Below are 14727 nucleotides of genomic sequence, written 5' to 3'. Positions count from 1 at the left end.
TTCATTCCCGACTCCTGATATTGTTTTAATATCCTAAATGAGCCACTTCTGCATGCCTAAAGGCAATTGTGCCTACAGAGAGAGCGAGTGTAAGACAACATGATATACCATGATGCTGAGTCGTGAGTAGCACATTTAAAGGTTTCACACTACTGCTAGCCACTTCCTCTCAGTATTCCCTTTTTCCTCCTGAGTAGTGTTTGAAATTTAGAGCCAATGTTTATCCAAGTGTAGCTTCCATGTATATTAGAGTTGTTCCGATTCCGATACCAGTATCGGAAATGCCTCCGATACTGCCGAAAATGTGGCCATCGGAATCGAGTCCATGGAGTCCATGCACCGATCTGATACCACGTAATTTATTAGAGCTCCGTTAGCTCTGACACGGTTCTTCTTCGCCGCTCTTGAAATAGTTGCACTGTGCTGTTTTAGAGGTGTGAAGAAGAACTGATCACCCGACACCTGTAGACAAGGAGCTAACTTTAGCTCATCATGTCGGATGTTTGGCAGTATTTACCAGTTAGCCCCGTTAGCGTTGTTAGCTGCGCTAGCTCCGTTAGCACGCCTACAGTCAAACTGGAGCAGCCCGTTTATTAAGCGAAAAGAGTCCTGCGTATGTATGCCTCTGTTTTTAAAGTTTAGCGTTACTTCAGAGACTCATTTTAACAATCTGGAGTCATGTAAAAATGATGTCACGCACGTCCTTTCCCAGTCAGTCGTCATAGAAACATGAAGCTCTGCCAGTACTGCGGTGTTTGGACCAGAGTCAAAGCAAACAAAATAACATATCACTGGTTAAAATAAATAGTGTCCATTTGGTGTATTTGTTCATGTTTTACAGAGGGTTTAACCTGAGCCAAACCTTACCACCAATGATAATCATATCACAGTCATGCAGGCGTAGTATGATATATTTATTTTTATAACACACTGGTATCGGTATCAGTACTCTGTATCGGCCGATACCAACAGCACAAGTATCGGACGGTATCGGGAGGGAAAAAATGGTATCGGAACATCTCTAATGTATATAGATGAGTATACATATATGTGACTGTGAGAAGTCTATAGGAACATTGACACCTCAGGTAATGAGTGAAAGAGTCAATTTGTAATCAAAACACTTATCCTGTAACTGAGAAGCATCAGGCATCTTGTGTTTGGAATACGTACATTTTTGAGTTCTTCTTTTTTTATGAGGGGGTTAATTGTACAAAATAATGAGGTACTGGCCAAAAGTCATCAACTTTGAAAACAACAGTCTTTTGCCTGTGCAGTGGCAACATTAGGATTTTTGGCTAAGTTATATTTTCAGTCAGTTATCATTCATACTTACCTCCACCCTGTCAATCTGTTGAGCTGTTTGTCTCAGTCTTGTCGGCCTCATTCTCCCATGAATTGTCTGGCTTCTTTATCCCTCTTTTTCTTCTTCTTTTTGACATTTTCTCTTCTCTGCAGAGTCCAAAACAATCTGGCATGGATTCAAGGTCTACTCACAGAGGCTCTTCTTCTCAGGCAGTTCTGTAATTCTCACACGAGAAGATCTTACATCATGTCTCAGCGTTGTTTGAGCATATAACATGATGTGGTCTGCTATATATATATATATATATGTATATATACATATATATGTATATATATATACTATATATATATATATATATATAAATATAAATATAAATATAAATATATGTATATATTAATATATGTATATATATATATATATATATATATACATATATTAATTATTCAACTTAAAAAATAATATTAGTTGAAGACAGCACTAAGTCAAAGCAACCGAGAGAACACTTGCATCTCTAATAATTTCCTTTCTCTAGGATTAGATTATATATAACTGATATAACAAAAAACAGCTGCAAACATATTATTATTTTCCCCAAATTTTTTAAGTATAAGTGTTTTAATACATGTTTACAAAATAATGGCGATGGTAGCTCAGTGGTAGAGGGAGTCATCGCTTAACTTGAAGGTTGTGGGTTTGATTCCCGGCTCTGATAGTCTACATGACGATGTGTCTTTGGGCAAGACACTTAACCCCACGTTGCTCCTGACGGCTATGAGTTTGGGTAAAGATGAGTGATAGAAAATGTGCTGTATGTAAGTGGGACCAGTGCTGCTCTCTCTCTCTCTCTCTCTCTCTCTGCTTCACTACTTAAAGTGGATGTCGGCTAATAATGAAAAAATAAAAGGTTTTCATCTCAAACCTGTTCATTTTCCACTTCCTTCTAATAGGAAGATTAAAGATGAAGAATATCACACACATACATACTAACCTCACCAAAACACCAGACCCGAGCAATCAAACAACACAAAGATAAAGATGAGGTGAGTTATGATCTTGTCATGATGAGGTTGACCTCGGTCACTTTCAGATGAGAGGAGAAAACAGCTGGTTCTCTTCTAAAGATTATCAGTATTTGTGTGTTTTGTTGATGGGACGCTGCTCACAGTATTTCAGTGTATTTCAAATGCCTGAATATAAACAACCCTTTGTGTAGATCAGCACATGTATGTATTACATGGTTTGTGGTTTAGATCAACACAGACTGCCAAAGACAAATTACAACCATTATGTTAAATGTTCTGTTAGTTCCAGTAAATGTTCAGCTGATTTTGTGGACATTTGACTTTGATTGAATTGAACATCACCATATACAGAACATACAGTATGTAGCACAATTTACTGAGGCAGTATTTACAGTGAAGCCTTGGGGACATCCCAAAAAGCTGGAGCAGGATATTTATTTTTTTTAAATATCAGTTGGTAAAATCCTGAACAGGATATACAAACAAAAAAAGTAAGTGAAAATTTTTGTTTTTTCACATTTCAGAATATATCTTAATATGTATATTAAAGATGGTCAGCATGTTTTGAATGTTTTTGCTTCAAACCCATTTGTTTTTGATGATTTTCTCATTGTCTCATCCTTGATGATCACAAACATTGTAGTAATAATAATAATAATAATGATGATAATAATAACAGTGATTATGCATTTTATTTCAGGGCACCTTTCAAGGCACTCAAGGACACCTTCCAGAGACACAAAATATCACATTTACAACAATAAAACAAAGCAAATAAAAACAGAATATCAAGTGAGACAAAACAAAATATGGAAAGAATTAATATCAGCAGATCTAAAAAGGTGAGTTTTGAAAGTGGAAAGAGAGTTAGCATTAATGAGGGTTTGTGGGAGAGAGTTCCAGAGCGGCTTTTGGATGGAGAAGCTTGTGTGGTCGACCACAGAGGAGAGCGCTGCAGTGACCAGCACATGGACCAGGAGAGCAGTGCTAATCCTGCGTGAGTGGAAATATGCAGAGGGACCGATGTTATTGATCAGTGCTGTGAATGATAGTGTTCTGTTTAGAACAACAGCCAGACTTTTGACTTGAGGGAGGAAGAACTTTGGAGTTGTTGATTGTTAGAGGGTTTAGAGTCAACAGAATCTTCTTTTTCAGGAAGGGTCAATAAAATGATGCACTATTAACCTAAAATGACTCAGTTGTTGGAAAATTGCATTCATTGCATGCACCATCATTGTGACAGGTTTACAGGATTTTATTTTTAAAAATGGTAATTGTAAATCTTTAAAAATGTTACATTTACTGAATGGGGCTATTATAAGAGGAGAGTAGAAATGAGTTATTGTGAGTGGTGTTGATGATAACATGAAGTGACTCATTGCTAATGCTCAGCCAGCACAGAACATGGTCACCAGAGGAAGATGCTGTGCTGGACTCAAACTTACCAGTCCAGTGAGGCAGAAATGAGGCTTGAAGAGCACGCAGACAGATATGAGGGATTGGTGACTTCACTCTTACATTTGAATATTTCACTTAAATTAAGTTATATTATGAACCCAATTCAGAAATTATTGCTGCTATTTCACTCTGTTATGTTGCCTTAAACTTGTGTGTTTTTCCCACAGTTTGAATAAGGTGAAAAATGTTTGCATAGTTCCAATCTTGGTGTCTTTAATTTTATAACAATAACTTCACATATTACATTTGTATAGATTTCATCCATATTCATATTTATGCTGGTAAACAACTGCTCCTCTAAAAGAAGAGAGAACCAGAAAGAGGATGTCAAACTATCTCAAGTAATCAAGGTGAACAAAACATCACCACTACCATCTTTAGATGTTTATTTTGATATCGTCATCAAAATCTTTACAAAACATTTTCTGACAATAATATAGTCAAAGAAGAGCCATATTTTTGCGCTTGGACCAGTTCTTCACAAAAAGGCATAAGGTCTGAATACAGTAAAAAGAATGAAAAACAAATAGGGAAAAAAAAGTCAACAACCAACTACCAAAGAAAACAATGCAGCGCATATTTACACCCGACAGAAAGCAACACTCTCTGCAAGAAATGAGTAAGGAGACGGGGGATCCTGTGGTTTGAATGAAAAGTGCTTTGAGCCTGCAGTGATGCAAATATCAAATCAGATATTGTTTTCTGTCAGTTTCTCTCTGTTTTCTGTTTGGACTGCAGCACAGCCCGTTTTAATGATACTACATTAAACCAGTTATGGGCAAATAAGCCAGGCTTATCAGAAATATGAAAAAGTGTGTTTTTCAGCGACAGAGGTTAATGATTACACAATCCCTGTAACATGAGCAAGAGTCCGAACAATGTGGGTCACAGGTTCAAGATCTCCTGCTAACGTGAAACAGCATGAAACAATAACAATCAATCGGAGGAGGTAGAGGATTAGGTGCTGCTTTACACACACACACACACACACACACACACACACACACACACACACACACACACACACATATGTATGAAGATGAATGAACAGGAAATCCAAATCAAACCTGATCATATTTTGCAAATCTATTCATCAGTTAATGAATTAGAATATGTTCAATGGTAGATAGCCTTTAATGAGAATGTTACCACCATGTTTTCTGCATGGACCTGGATTAACAGGACATCACTTCCTCTGCAGGGATGAAGTTAAAGGACCATCAGTTTGAAAGATTATGTCTCTCCCTAATACATTTAAGGTGGATTAGTTGATCTGTAAATATTATGAATTGATTTGAAACTCCGGTAAAAAATCTAAATCACTCATTAACAGGAACTGATAAAGTATGAAAAGGAGTGTATGTTGGGTGAAGGTAGCATCACCTACAGGCATACAGCAGCCAAAAGACAATCACACATCATTGACCTTCTTGCTAAACCTGAGTCATTTTCTAATGTGGGGAAAAAACTGCCTGGTATGGTTTGTGACTAAATGAAATCCCCTTGAACTTCCTAATTCATCCATCTCAACTCGAGCATCTGTGGTTCCTTGTCTCCTCTGACCTACAGTATTTACATTAAGCTTTTCATTTGAGCATAAACAATGAAATATAGAAGTTTTCACTCCAATTCTTCACACCCATATTCACCCCAACAAAATAAAAGACGTGTCCAGCGTGGACTTGAGTCTTAACTCTGCAGAGCTACTGTATGTGTGTGTGTGTGCAAAACCATAAATAACCAAAGCAGAGAAGGGGAAAATGAAGCCTGTTGGCATTGTGGTGTTTGTTGTGCAGACAGTGCTGGGGTTCAGCTCAAACATGCATCATTAACATACAGCACAAATGGAAAAAAGACTAAATAATTGCTGGCAGCAGGATTGAAACATTTCCAGTGAAAATATCCAATGTTATCAGGGAGGGAGGCGTGACTCATCCATGACTTATTTGCAGTATATTTTAAAATATACACACATTCTGTGATTACACATGAAGGGAAAATCACCCGTGATCACTCTGTTTAGAAATGAATTGAAATCAGTATCACTGCTGTGAAAACAGTGGAGGGCGGCAGTACACCTCTGAGTACAGCCTGTCACAAATGATTATTATTAGAAGAAAGTAATTATTATTACTTTCAGCAGACGATTATTAAATGGAAAGTCTGTCTCTGAAATGACTTTCCACACAAGCTTCCCTATGTAAGCTGGGGAATTACATTTTAGGACAGAGACATGATGGAAACAGCAAATAACTTTGCTTTGAAAACAGTGAAGTTGTCCATGACACATGCTTGTGGTTTTACAAAACAGCAGATGTTTGTCTCTGGTTCAGTGCTCTTTCCTAACTGGGTGTAGTTTCCAAAAATATCAACATGCAGACATAAATAGAAAATCATTAAACCGGTTCACGCGAGTCACCAAGACGCAGACATGAAATTCAGGCCAAGGAGTTAGCAGGGTGATACAGAGCAAGGCAAGACAATACATGGAGAGAATTGAGAGAGCTCCCAATTATAAAGACGTTGGCACAGCTGCTGTTACAAAGTAAACTCCACCAGCACTATTAAGCACCTGTGCTGAGTGAATCAACTGCTCTGTATGCAGTATCCTATACACAGAGGGGACTGAACCCCATCTTACTCATGGACACTTTTGGGTTGCTTGTCTTTTTGGGCAGGTTTTGGTCAAACATTTAACACAATAATGGCACATTTACTAAAGAAAGTCAGACAGACAGACAGAAAGATAATCTTTCACACATTAAACTCTAAACTAGCACATTTTATCCTTGAGTCGACCATAACATTGTAGATTAGTTATTTAACAAGAAGTCATACAGTCAACTCCTGCATGATAAGCTCTTACACATTTCTGAAGTCTGAACAGAAAATATTGAGAAGGACAAGGTTTCAGCCTTTTTATAGGATTCAATAAAATGACTGGATTTGAGAACCACACTAACATCATTCATGTTTTATGGTGGAGGGGTGGAATCATGATGGGAGCAGATAGAAAAATATTCATCAAATAATAATCATCAAAACAACAGGAGTGTTATAGGAACCCCAGTCATGGGAATCATCATTCCCACTGGAAATTGAATAAGGCTCCTCTTCTAGTCACAAGGAGATTGTGTTTCAGAAGAAGTGAAGTTCATACTTTTCTTCCTTATTAAAGTTTCACTATTTACAAGATAAATAAGTTCTATTCAATTCTGTCCTGTGATTAGTCTTATACAATTTCTTGACATCATCTGTGAACACATGAAAAACTGTCACATTTCTTTGAAGCCAAAAAGACAAAATAACAAACCAAACAAACCAAAGAATGTCTGTTGTTTTCTCTTATCGCAAAGATTCATCTGCAGATCAGTCAGTTCCACGTCTGCGAGTGTGTCCACTGACATGCACAAAACAACCTCTGTGCACTGCTTGGATCAAGCCGGAGATGACACTTGACAGGCCATCACAGCCGTATCCCAAGTCTTCATCAACTGCTTAGTCATTATGCAGCAGTGCTCTACAAGATGGACAAAGTGTTACCGTGTGCAACAAAGTCCAGCACCACAGACCAGCCTTGAAAACCTCTGAAAACCAGGAGATGTCAGCCAATATTCCCAGTACTGACCTCCAGTCAGTCCAGTTGCAGGTCAGAGAGGAGTCAGTGTGCTGATATGCTCCCACGAGGCACTGTTGTTCTCTGTGATGAAGGACATGTGGGATCGCAGGAGAGAGACGTTGTTCTGCAAACTGTCCAGAATGATTGAAGTCAAACGTTGACTCACCAATGCTTGGAATGACTGTTTGAGGCGGCGAGAGTGGTTTGGCCTTCAGTAAAGTGGACCTTTTTTTAAATATATGTACAATTTCTTGGAAAGAAAAATCCCCATGATTAACTCTATAAAGCAAAGTGAATCAGGTTCTGTGTCTTCAAGAGTGTAGATATGATGAACAACAACAAAACTCCATTAAGTCCACTTGCCTAACTCCACACTTTTGAAGAGAAAACCGTAGACTTGACATACTGGTGTGGAAAATGGCTATGTACTATGGATCATGGACAAATTATTGATCAAGTCACAAATGTTTCTGTGGTTGTAACACCTGAACTGGTGAATTGAAGGTAAGATACATCATATGGATACATTTGAGTTTCACTCCCTCACTTCTAAGTAATGCTGGTAAATCTGTAAAGACAAGCTCAGCCCAGCTGTAACGACCACATCGAGAGATTTGGTTGTAATTGTGAATTTGAGTTGGCAGATGTGAGATTAGTGAAACAAGTGGCATTTTGAGAATGCTCTTGGCTAAATTAGCACATGTGCATTAAAAGAAAATTCAAGTAAACTCTTTGGTTTGACATACCAGTCAGTGGAATTCCACATGACACATCACCAACAAAGTCATACAACTGTAACACAAAGGAAATGCAAAATCTGTCTTTGCTTTTCTTGAGGAAATGACTCGTCTTTATAAAGATATTGATTTGCCTTTGTGAGCAACTGAATATGACACAGTAAGAATCCTCCTGCTCTTCACATGATTCTCCACTCCATCTCTGTTGTGTTACTATTTGAACTTTTTGTAATTATGAACACATGATTATTGCAATTTCCCTTCCTCTCATGTGTCAGTGAACATGGATTGCCGTAGTGACAATGCTGACATGAAATTTAGCAAAGACCAACATTGGAAAGAAGGTAATATGTTTAAGTTATTGGGGTGGATGATTTCAATATGTCAGTAATGATATGTTTTCAATAAGGTGCTTTGGAAAAAAAGGAAAACAAACACAAATCAATCAGTAAAGATGTCACAACCTCTGTTGTATATCAGTGAGAACAGACAGATGACACATGTTTTACATCTCTATTTCACAAAGTCATGTTCAGAAAACAAGGCCCCCCTTGAGAACCAGCTCACCTGCCCCGTCACTTTAACGTCACGGTGAATCAAAGGCTCCGACTTTCATGACCGGGCTTGACTTGCTAGCGTCCAAATTTGAGCGTGCCAGTGCGCTCGGCAATAGGGAAAGGACCACTGCTGGGACCCTCGCTTGGTCTAAGGGAGGGTGGAGGAGAGCAAGGCCGTGGCATTGATGCACCTATGCTGGCAGCAGAGGGAACAGCTGGCAGTGCCACTGTCTGTATCTGTCCCCTTTCACATGGTCCCAGGTCCTCCAGGCCCTGTGGGGGTCCCTCAAAGCCCATGTTAAGCCGCAGGGGCTGATGGGCCTGGCAGTAGTCTACGATAGGTTGTTCATAGCGGTAGAAGGTCAGTGCACCCATCTGGTGAGGGACCTGTTCAGACAGAGAGAGTGTGATAGGTGAGGGGATTGTGCAGGTAAGACAAAGAAAGACATCATTAGGTTTCAAACTGTCAAATCATATCATAACATAGTTACACTAACTCTTAGTTTGTTTTTCTTTTTCATTTGTTTCCATGTCTTGTCACCAATTCTCCTGTCATTTCAGATCCCGCCTTTCTTCCATGCCATGCAATCATCTCATTTCACTCACCGGGTTGTCCCCGCCCATCTCCTCACCTGCAGTCCATCTGCTCGTTAGTCCCTCAGTGTATATATACTAGCCCATTTTCATTTGCTCCCTGTCAGATTGTCTTGTGTTTCTACTAAGAGTTCTTGTTCTGACCCTGTCTTGTCTTGTTTTGCCTTTCTTGGACTTCAGGTTCCTGCCTGCCTCTTGTTGGATTAGTTTGCCTGATTGTGACTGATCTCCGGGTTTTGACTCAGTAAACTTGCCCGCCTCCTTGTCGTGCTCTTGGGTTCTCCCTAACGTGACACTTTTAAACACTGAAGAAAATTCAAGCCACGTTTATTTCACAGTTTTTACACTGAAATGATTTCATTTGTATTCATTTATAAACACAGCTGTGTGGTGTGAGTGTAGGTCTGGCTTTTTAATTGTGTTTCACCTCAAATGAACACATACAGGATTATAAGAATATTAGCCACATCAAGTGCCACCATATTTTTCCTTTCAAATACATATTATACACCTTTTTACAGTGCACTTTATTTGTCACATGTTTAATTGTGCCTGTGACTCCACAGCTCATCACATGGTGACCACCTGAGCCTCCAGCTGCACCGAAACCAAACATGTGCCACCAAACAAATGTGACAAATGCATGTGAGAAGCATTTCAAAGTAAAAGTCCTCTTCCTACCCAGGAGTCGTGCTGTAATGTTTACTGTGACTGTGGAATAAATGAAGAGGATTTCAATGACACAAAACCAAATGTATTCATCTTATCATACAATAGTTGCTCTGTGTAGCTCAGTATGTTACTTGTGTCACATCTGGCCATGTGTTTGACCTTTCGCCCACAAACCTTAACACAAGGCCAAACAGATGAGACTCCATCTAATCTTACCAAACTGAAAACATCTCTTTTCAACTCTGAAAAATAGGCCATGGAAACAGCAGAGGGAGATGGGAGCTGACCTGGATTAAACCGTGTGACAGCTCATCTGATCTGTTCACACACACAACAAACAGCAGGAGCTACAGCATGAAGATATGAATAATACAAACACCTGAATCTGAAAGAGAGCAAGTGTCACAGCTGTCGTTCAAGTCCACTGTCAACATATGATGTTCAACTGTTTCCAGGTTTTACAGAAACTGTTACTTTAAAGAGAGGACCATACACAACACACACACACATATATGTAAACATATTGCAATGTTCAGATTTTGAGATATTCAATCTTTAAGACACTGTTTATTTGTGAAGAAAACTCAAAACTGCTGCAGGGTTCCACACCTCAAACATGAACATACTGACTCTACGAGGGAAAACAAGGTCCAGAAATCAAGTATATCTGAGAAAGTGTTACTGAGTTCATCCTAACGATAAACCAGGATAAGAAGGCATGACTTGGTTGGACAGGGCCACACGGTTGGTGCAGTGGTTAGCTCTCTTGCCTTTGAAGCAAGAAGACCCGGGTTCGATCCCCGGTTGGAACAAGGGCCTCTCTGCATGAAGTTAGCATGTTCTCCCTGTGTGTGTGTAGGTTTTCTCCGGGTTCTTCGGCTTCCTCCCACAGTCCAAAAACATGCAATATGGGGATTAGGTAAATTGGACACTCTAAATTGACTGTGCGAGTGAATGGTTGTTTGTCTCTATGTGTGTGGCCCTGTGATGGACTGGTGAACTGTCCAGGGTGTCAGGCCAGGTGTAACTTGACGTGCACGTTTACAGCTTTTTGAAGTCACAGGTTTACTAAAACAGAAATGGAAAATAAATATATGAACAACATACAAAGGAGCAACAGATCATAATGGAATGGAGAGGTGAATTTGCTACGTAAAGATGATTTATTGTATAAATACAATGAGACAAAAAGCTCTCTGAATGAAGTAACCCAATGTAAATACTTACAGAGAGCTTTTGAGCAAACTCATATACGCTCCACCCTAACTCTTACCCAAAAAAACCATATCAGTAAAACTGAAGTTAGGGGCTTTCAGAATTTCATATAACAAAATAAAGGTACCCTAAATAAATAAATAAATGAAAAATAAAGGAGTGTACAGTGGAAACTCTGAATAAAGTCACACTTTGCTGCACTCTCCAAACTGTGTATTTGCCAAAGAAGGCAATGAGCAATATATTCATTAACTTCCCCGACCACAGAATTCTACAAGATTACCTGAAAACCAGAAGTTTTCATAAGGGAAAGGCCCTTACTCAACCTATGACACTGTGACAGGACATTTAAAAAAGCTCCAAACTCTTGGTGTCTGACGTACACCCGTGCATTTTCAGAAGCACTGGCTTCCTTCTGTCTCCAAAAAAACAAAACTCCATTAAGTGCGACTGGCTCATTACATTACTGGCACTCAGAGGATTACTCCTGTCATTTAGATACTAAACCCTTCACTGGTCCTGCCGCTGCACTCTGACCATCACCGTCACAGACCTCCACCGCTGCTTCCTGTCCACATCAAACAGTTTCATTTACCACATTAACTCTTGACCATTTCATAAATCTGGCCATGTGCACATTGTGTTCATACGCACACGCATACACACACACACACACACACTCACACACACCTTTCTTGTTTATGTCTGCCCATGAATATATTAGGACATAGGGATACATATATAGACAGAGCAAATTGCTTTCCTTTTTATTATATTTTATATATATATACATATATATGTATGTATATATATATATATATATATATATATATATGAATATATATATATATATACATATATACATATGTATATATGTATATTATTATATATTATTATTATTATTATCCTATAATCCTTTATTATTTATGTTCTGTCCATTTTAACACTGAATTCAAAAGCAAATACACATCTAAAATAATTTAAAGGAATAAATGAAAAGGTATTCTTGTTTTGGTTGAAACTGTGTAAGTTATAACTTGTAAGTTAGAGTGAACCCAAGTCACCATGTGAGTGTTTTAATATGTCTTTAAATACTGATGTGTACTTAATGGCAGAACTCCTCAGTGTGAAGCTGCACATCTGTAGGTCACAGTACGATGACAGCAGGCTTTTACTTTGAACAAAGAACACGACGTGTTGGGATTTTTGCTCATGGTAAAACTAGACAACGTTCAGCAGAGCAGATGCAGACGCTCTCCTCATGCATTCATGAACATGATCGATACAATGCAGGTTATTGGTCTGCTTTTACTTGGAATTGCACTTTTGTATACTCCTGTAATAAAGTCATAAAGCCCAAATGCCACCAAAACAAAACGTATATTTTCTGATAATTCATCAAGTTGAAAGGTGCAGCATGTTTCTCAGCATCACGATGTTATAAATGCACACTGAATAGTCAGTTGACTGTGAAGTCAGCCAAATATGTAAATAGATAACATCTGGACATACAAACAGAAATAGAAAAGCTACCTTTCCAGCATTTTTACAAAATGCATATTTTTGTACTGATAAACTAAGTACAAGCAGAGATTCTGCAGCAGGAACCTCCCGGCAGGCTTCAGTCCAGAGGCGCTGCCTCTTGTCAGATAGAAGGATACAAAGGTACAGGCTGTCTCACTGTAGCTTTCCGTTCTTCATGAGAACTGTACACATCATTTACATATCCACACTAACTTTATGAGGCAAAAAGAGTAAATGTAACTATTAGTAGTATTTCAGAATGACCACTCATGATGTATTGTCTTTATCATGACATTTGTCACATTGCTGAGACAGAGCTGGTGCTGGTACAGGTTGTGCCTTATTTACATTTCATCAGTGATATAAGTTGCACCAACCGCAAGGTGGAGCACAGGAAACAGCAAAGAGGCTCAATGTAATACTGGTTCATGTTGTGTCTTCATGTGCCAGGTAACAACAGTTCTGAATGATGCATTTCAGTTTAAGATAGCAGATCTTAGAAAACACAGGTACAAGCTCCATCACCTCAAACATTCACATCTCCACATTAATTACAAGTTTAAAGTTAACACTGAGCAATAACTTTCAGAATGTGCAGCAAAAGGCAACAAAGTGACTCTCAAAACTGCATTAAGAACAAAATAAAGCAGTCCCAGCTCCTTATGCTGCAGTTTGAGGATCAGCATGTGCCTCCTGTATCTAAAGACTTCATCTCTGTAGAGTGAACAAACACAAACAACTCTCAAGTTCAGAGAAATTATTTTAAATAACCAATACTTTGACTTTTTATGTTACAGTTTGTGTTTCCTTTTACATTCATGCTTTTATGAGACAAAACACAATCCTAAAACCACTTCAGTTCAAATGTCTGTTGTTTTCCAGTTAAACACTTCAAGTCACTGGATTGTAACAAACAGAAGAATAACAACATAAAGAAAAGGTGCAGTGGACTCCTTCTAAGATGTTATTTAGGCTCTTTTTGACTGTAAAACCATGGATTATTGTTGGAAAGATTGTCTCTTCATCTGGACATCACCAACTATTCCCATGTGTAATTGTTTTTGTATTCTTTAGCATACATGTGTTTGAATATTCTGGTATTAAATAACAAAGCACAGGTTACCAAGAACAATTCATGAATTATGCATGTCTTTGTCTAAAGATATTTATCCCATAATGTATTTTAGTGCATGCATAGTTAAAGGAGACAGTGGTGCATATGTGATGTTAAGCTACAGTGTCTATGCTGTTGGAATTGTTTAGTAATAAATGTCACAGTCAGCACAAACATGATGTTTTCAGGAGAGCAGCGAACACATGTGAAGATAAACACAGAGACATGTCCTCACAGGAAGCTTCTCCAGGTGCTTCTGTTCTCCGTCCCATTGTAACAGCACGAGTAGTGTGTCTAAGTAATGAGCACGACCTAACATAAATGCTGTGTAGCCAACTTGGCTCTTCACTGATAGCGTCAGTCGCACTTTAATCAGGATATTGGGAGGAGTGAGCTTGGGAAAGCAGGTTGAGGCTTCTTAAGACCGGAGCTGGACAGAAGCCAGAACTCATGTGCAGACCTCCTGATCTCCTTTGTCATGCATTACCTCAACATGCTTTTTTACAGAGCTGGAAATTCACTGAACAAACCACACATTACATGTCAAACCACATCTGCCCTCCGTGGTTAGTCATTGTCTCTTATCTTTTGGCTTCCTTCACATGTTATACCCTTGATTTTAGTCAATAACACTTTTAACGAAGATGACTGATGTGCTTCCGATCATACCATCAAACCCAGAGGTAGATGAAACTTGTTGATTGAACCAGTGATGTGACATTTCAACTGAAGGTTAGATGTAGAATTTGAATACGGAGGAACATGGAACCGTGATAGTTTTTTGTTGAACTGTATCACAATTATCTAATATTTTATATCTGATCAAAAATTACAAAAAATAATTGTTATTTTTTATGCACTGCGAGTGTTTTCGTTTAGGTGCAAACACATGCATAGACAATCATTTGA

The 14727-nt window shown here is 38.6% G+C and overlaps 1 protein-coding gene across 1 annotated transcript in view; it reads right to left on the bottom strand.

Moving 5' to 3' along the window:
* Positions 1–4155: 4155 nt before the first annotated feature.
* LOC131446186 (leucine-rich repeat transmembrane neuronal protein 4-like) overlaps positions 4156–14727 on the bottom strand; it is a 69305-nt gene continuing 58733 nt past the window's right edge. Inside the window, exon 3 of the mRNA XM_058617275.1 lies at positions 4156–9086. Coding sequence (XP_058473258.1) covers positions 8775–9086 — 312 coding nt within the window. The 3' untranslated portion in view covers positions 4156–8774. The remainder of the gene's footprint in view (positions 9087–14727) is intronic.

Source organism: Solea solea, chromosome 19, assembly GCF_958295425.1.
Source record: "Solea solea chromosome 19, fSolSol10.1, whole genome shotgun sequence".
In the NCBI taxonomy this organism is placed as follows: domain Eukaryota; kingdom Metazoa; phylum Chordata; class Actinopteri; order Pleuronectiformes; family Soleidae; genus Solea; species Solea solea.
The sequence above is the reverse complement of the archived record's forward strand: the minus strand, read 5'-3'. Positions and strand labels throughout refer to the sequence as shown.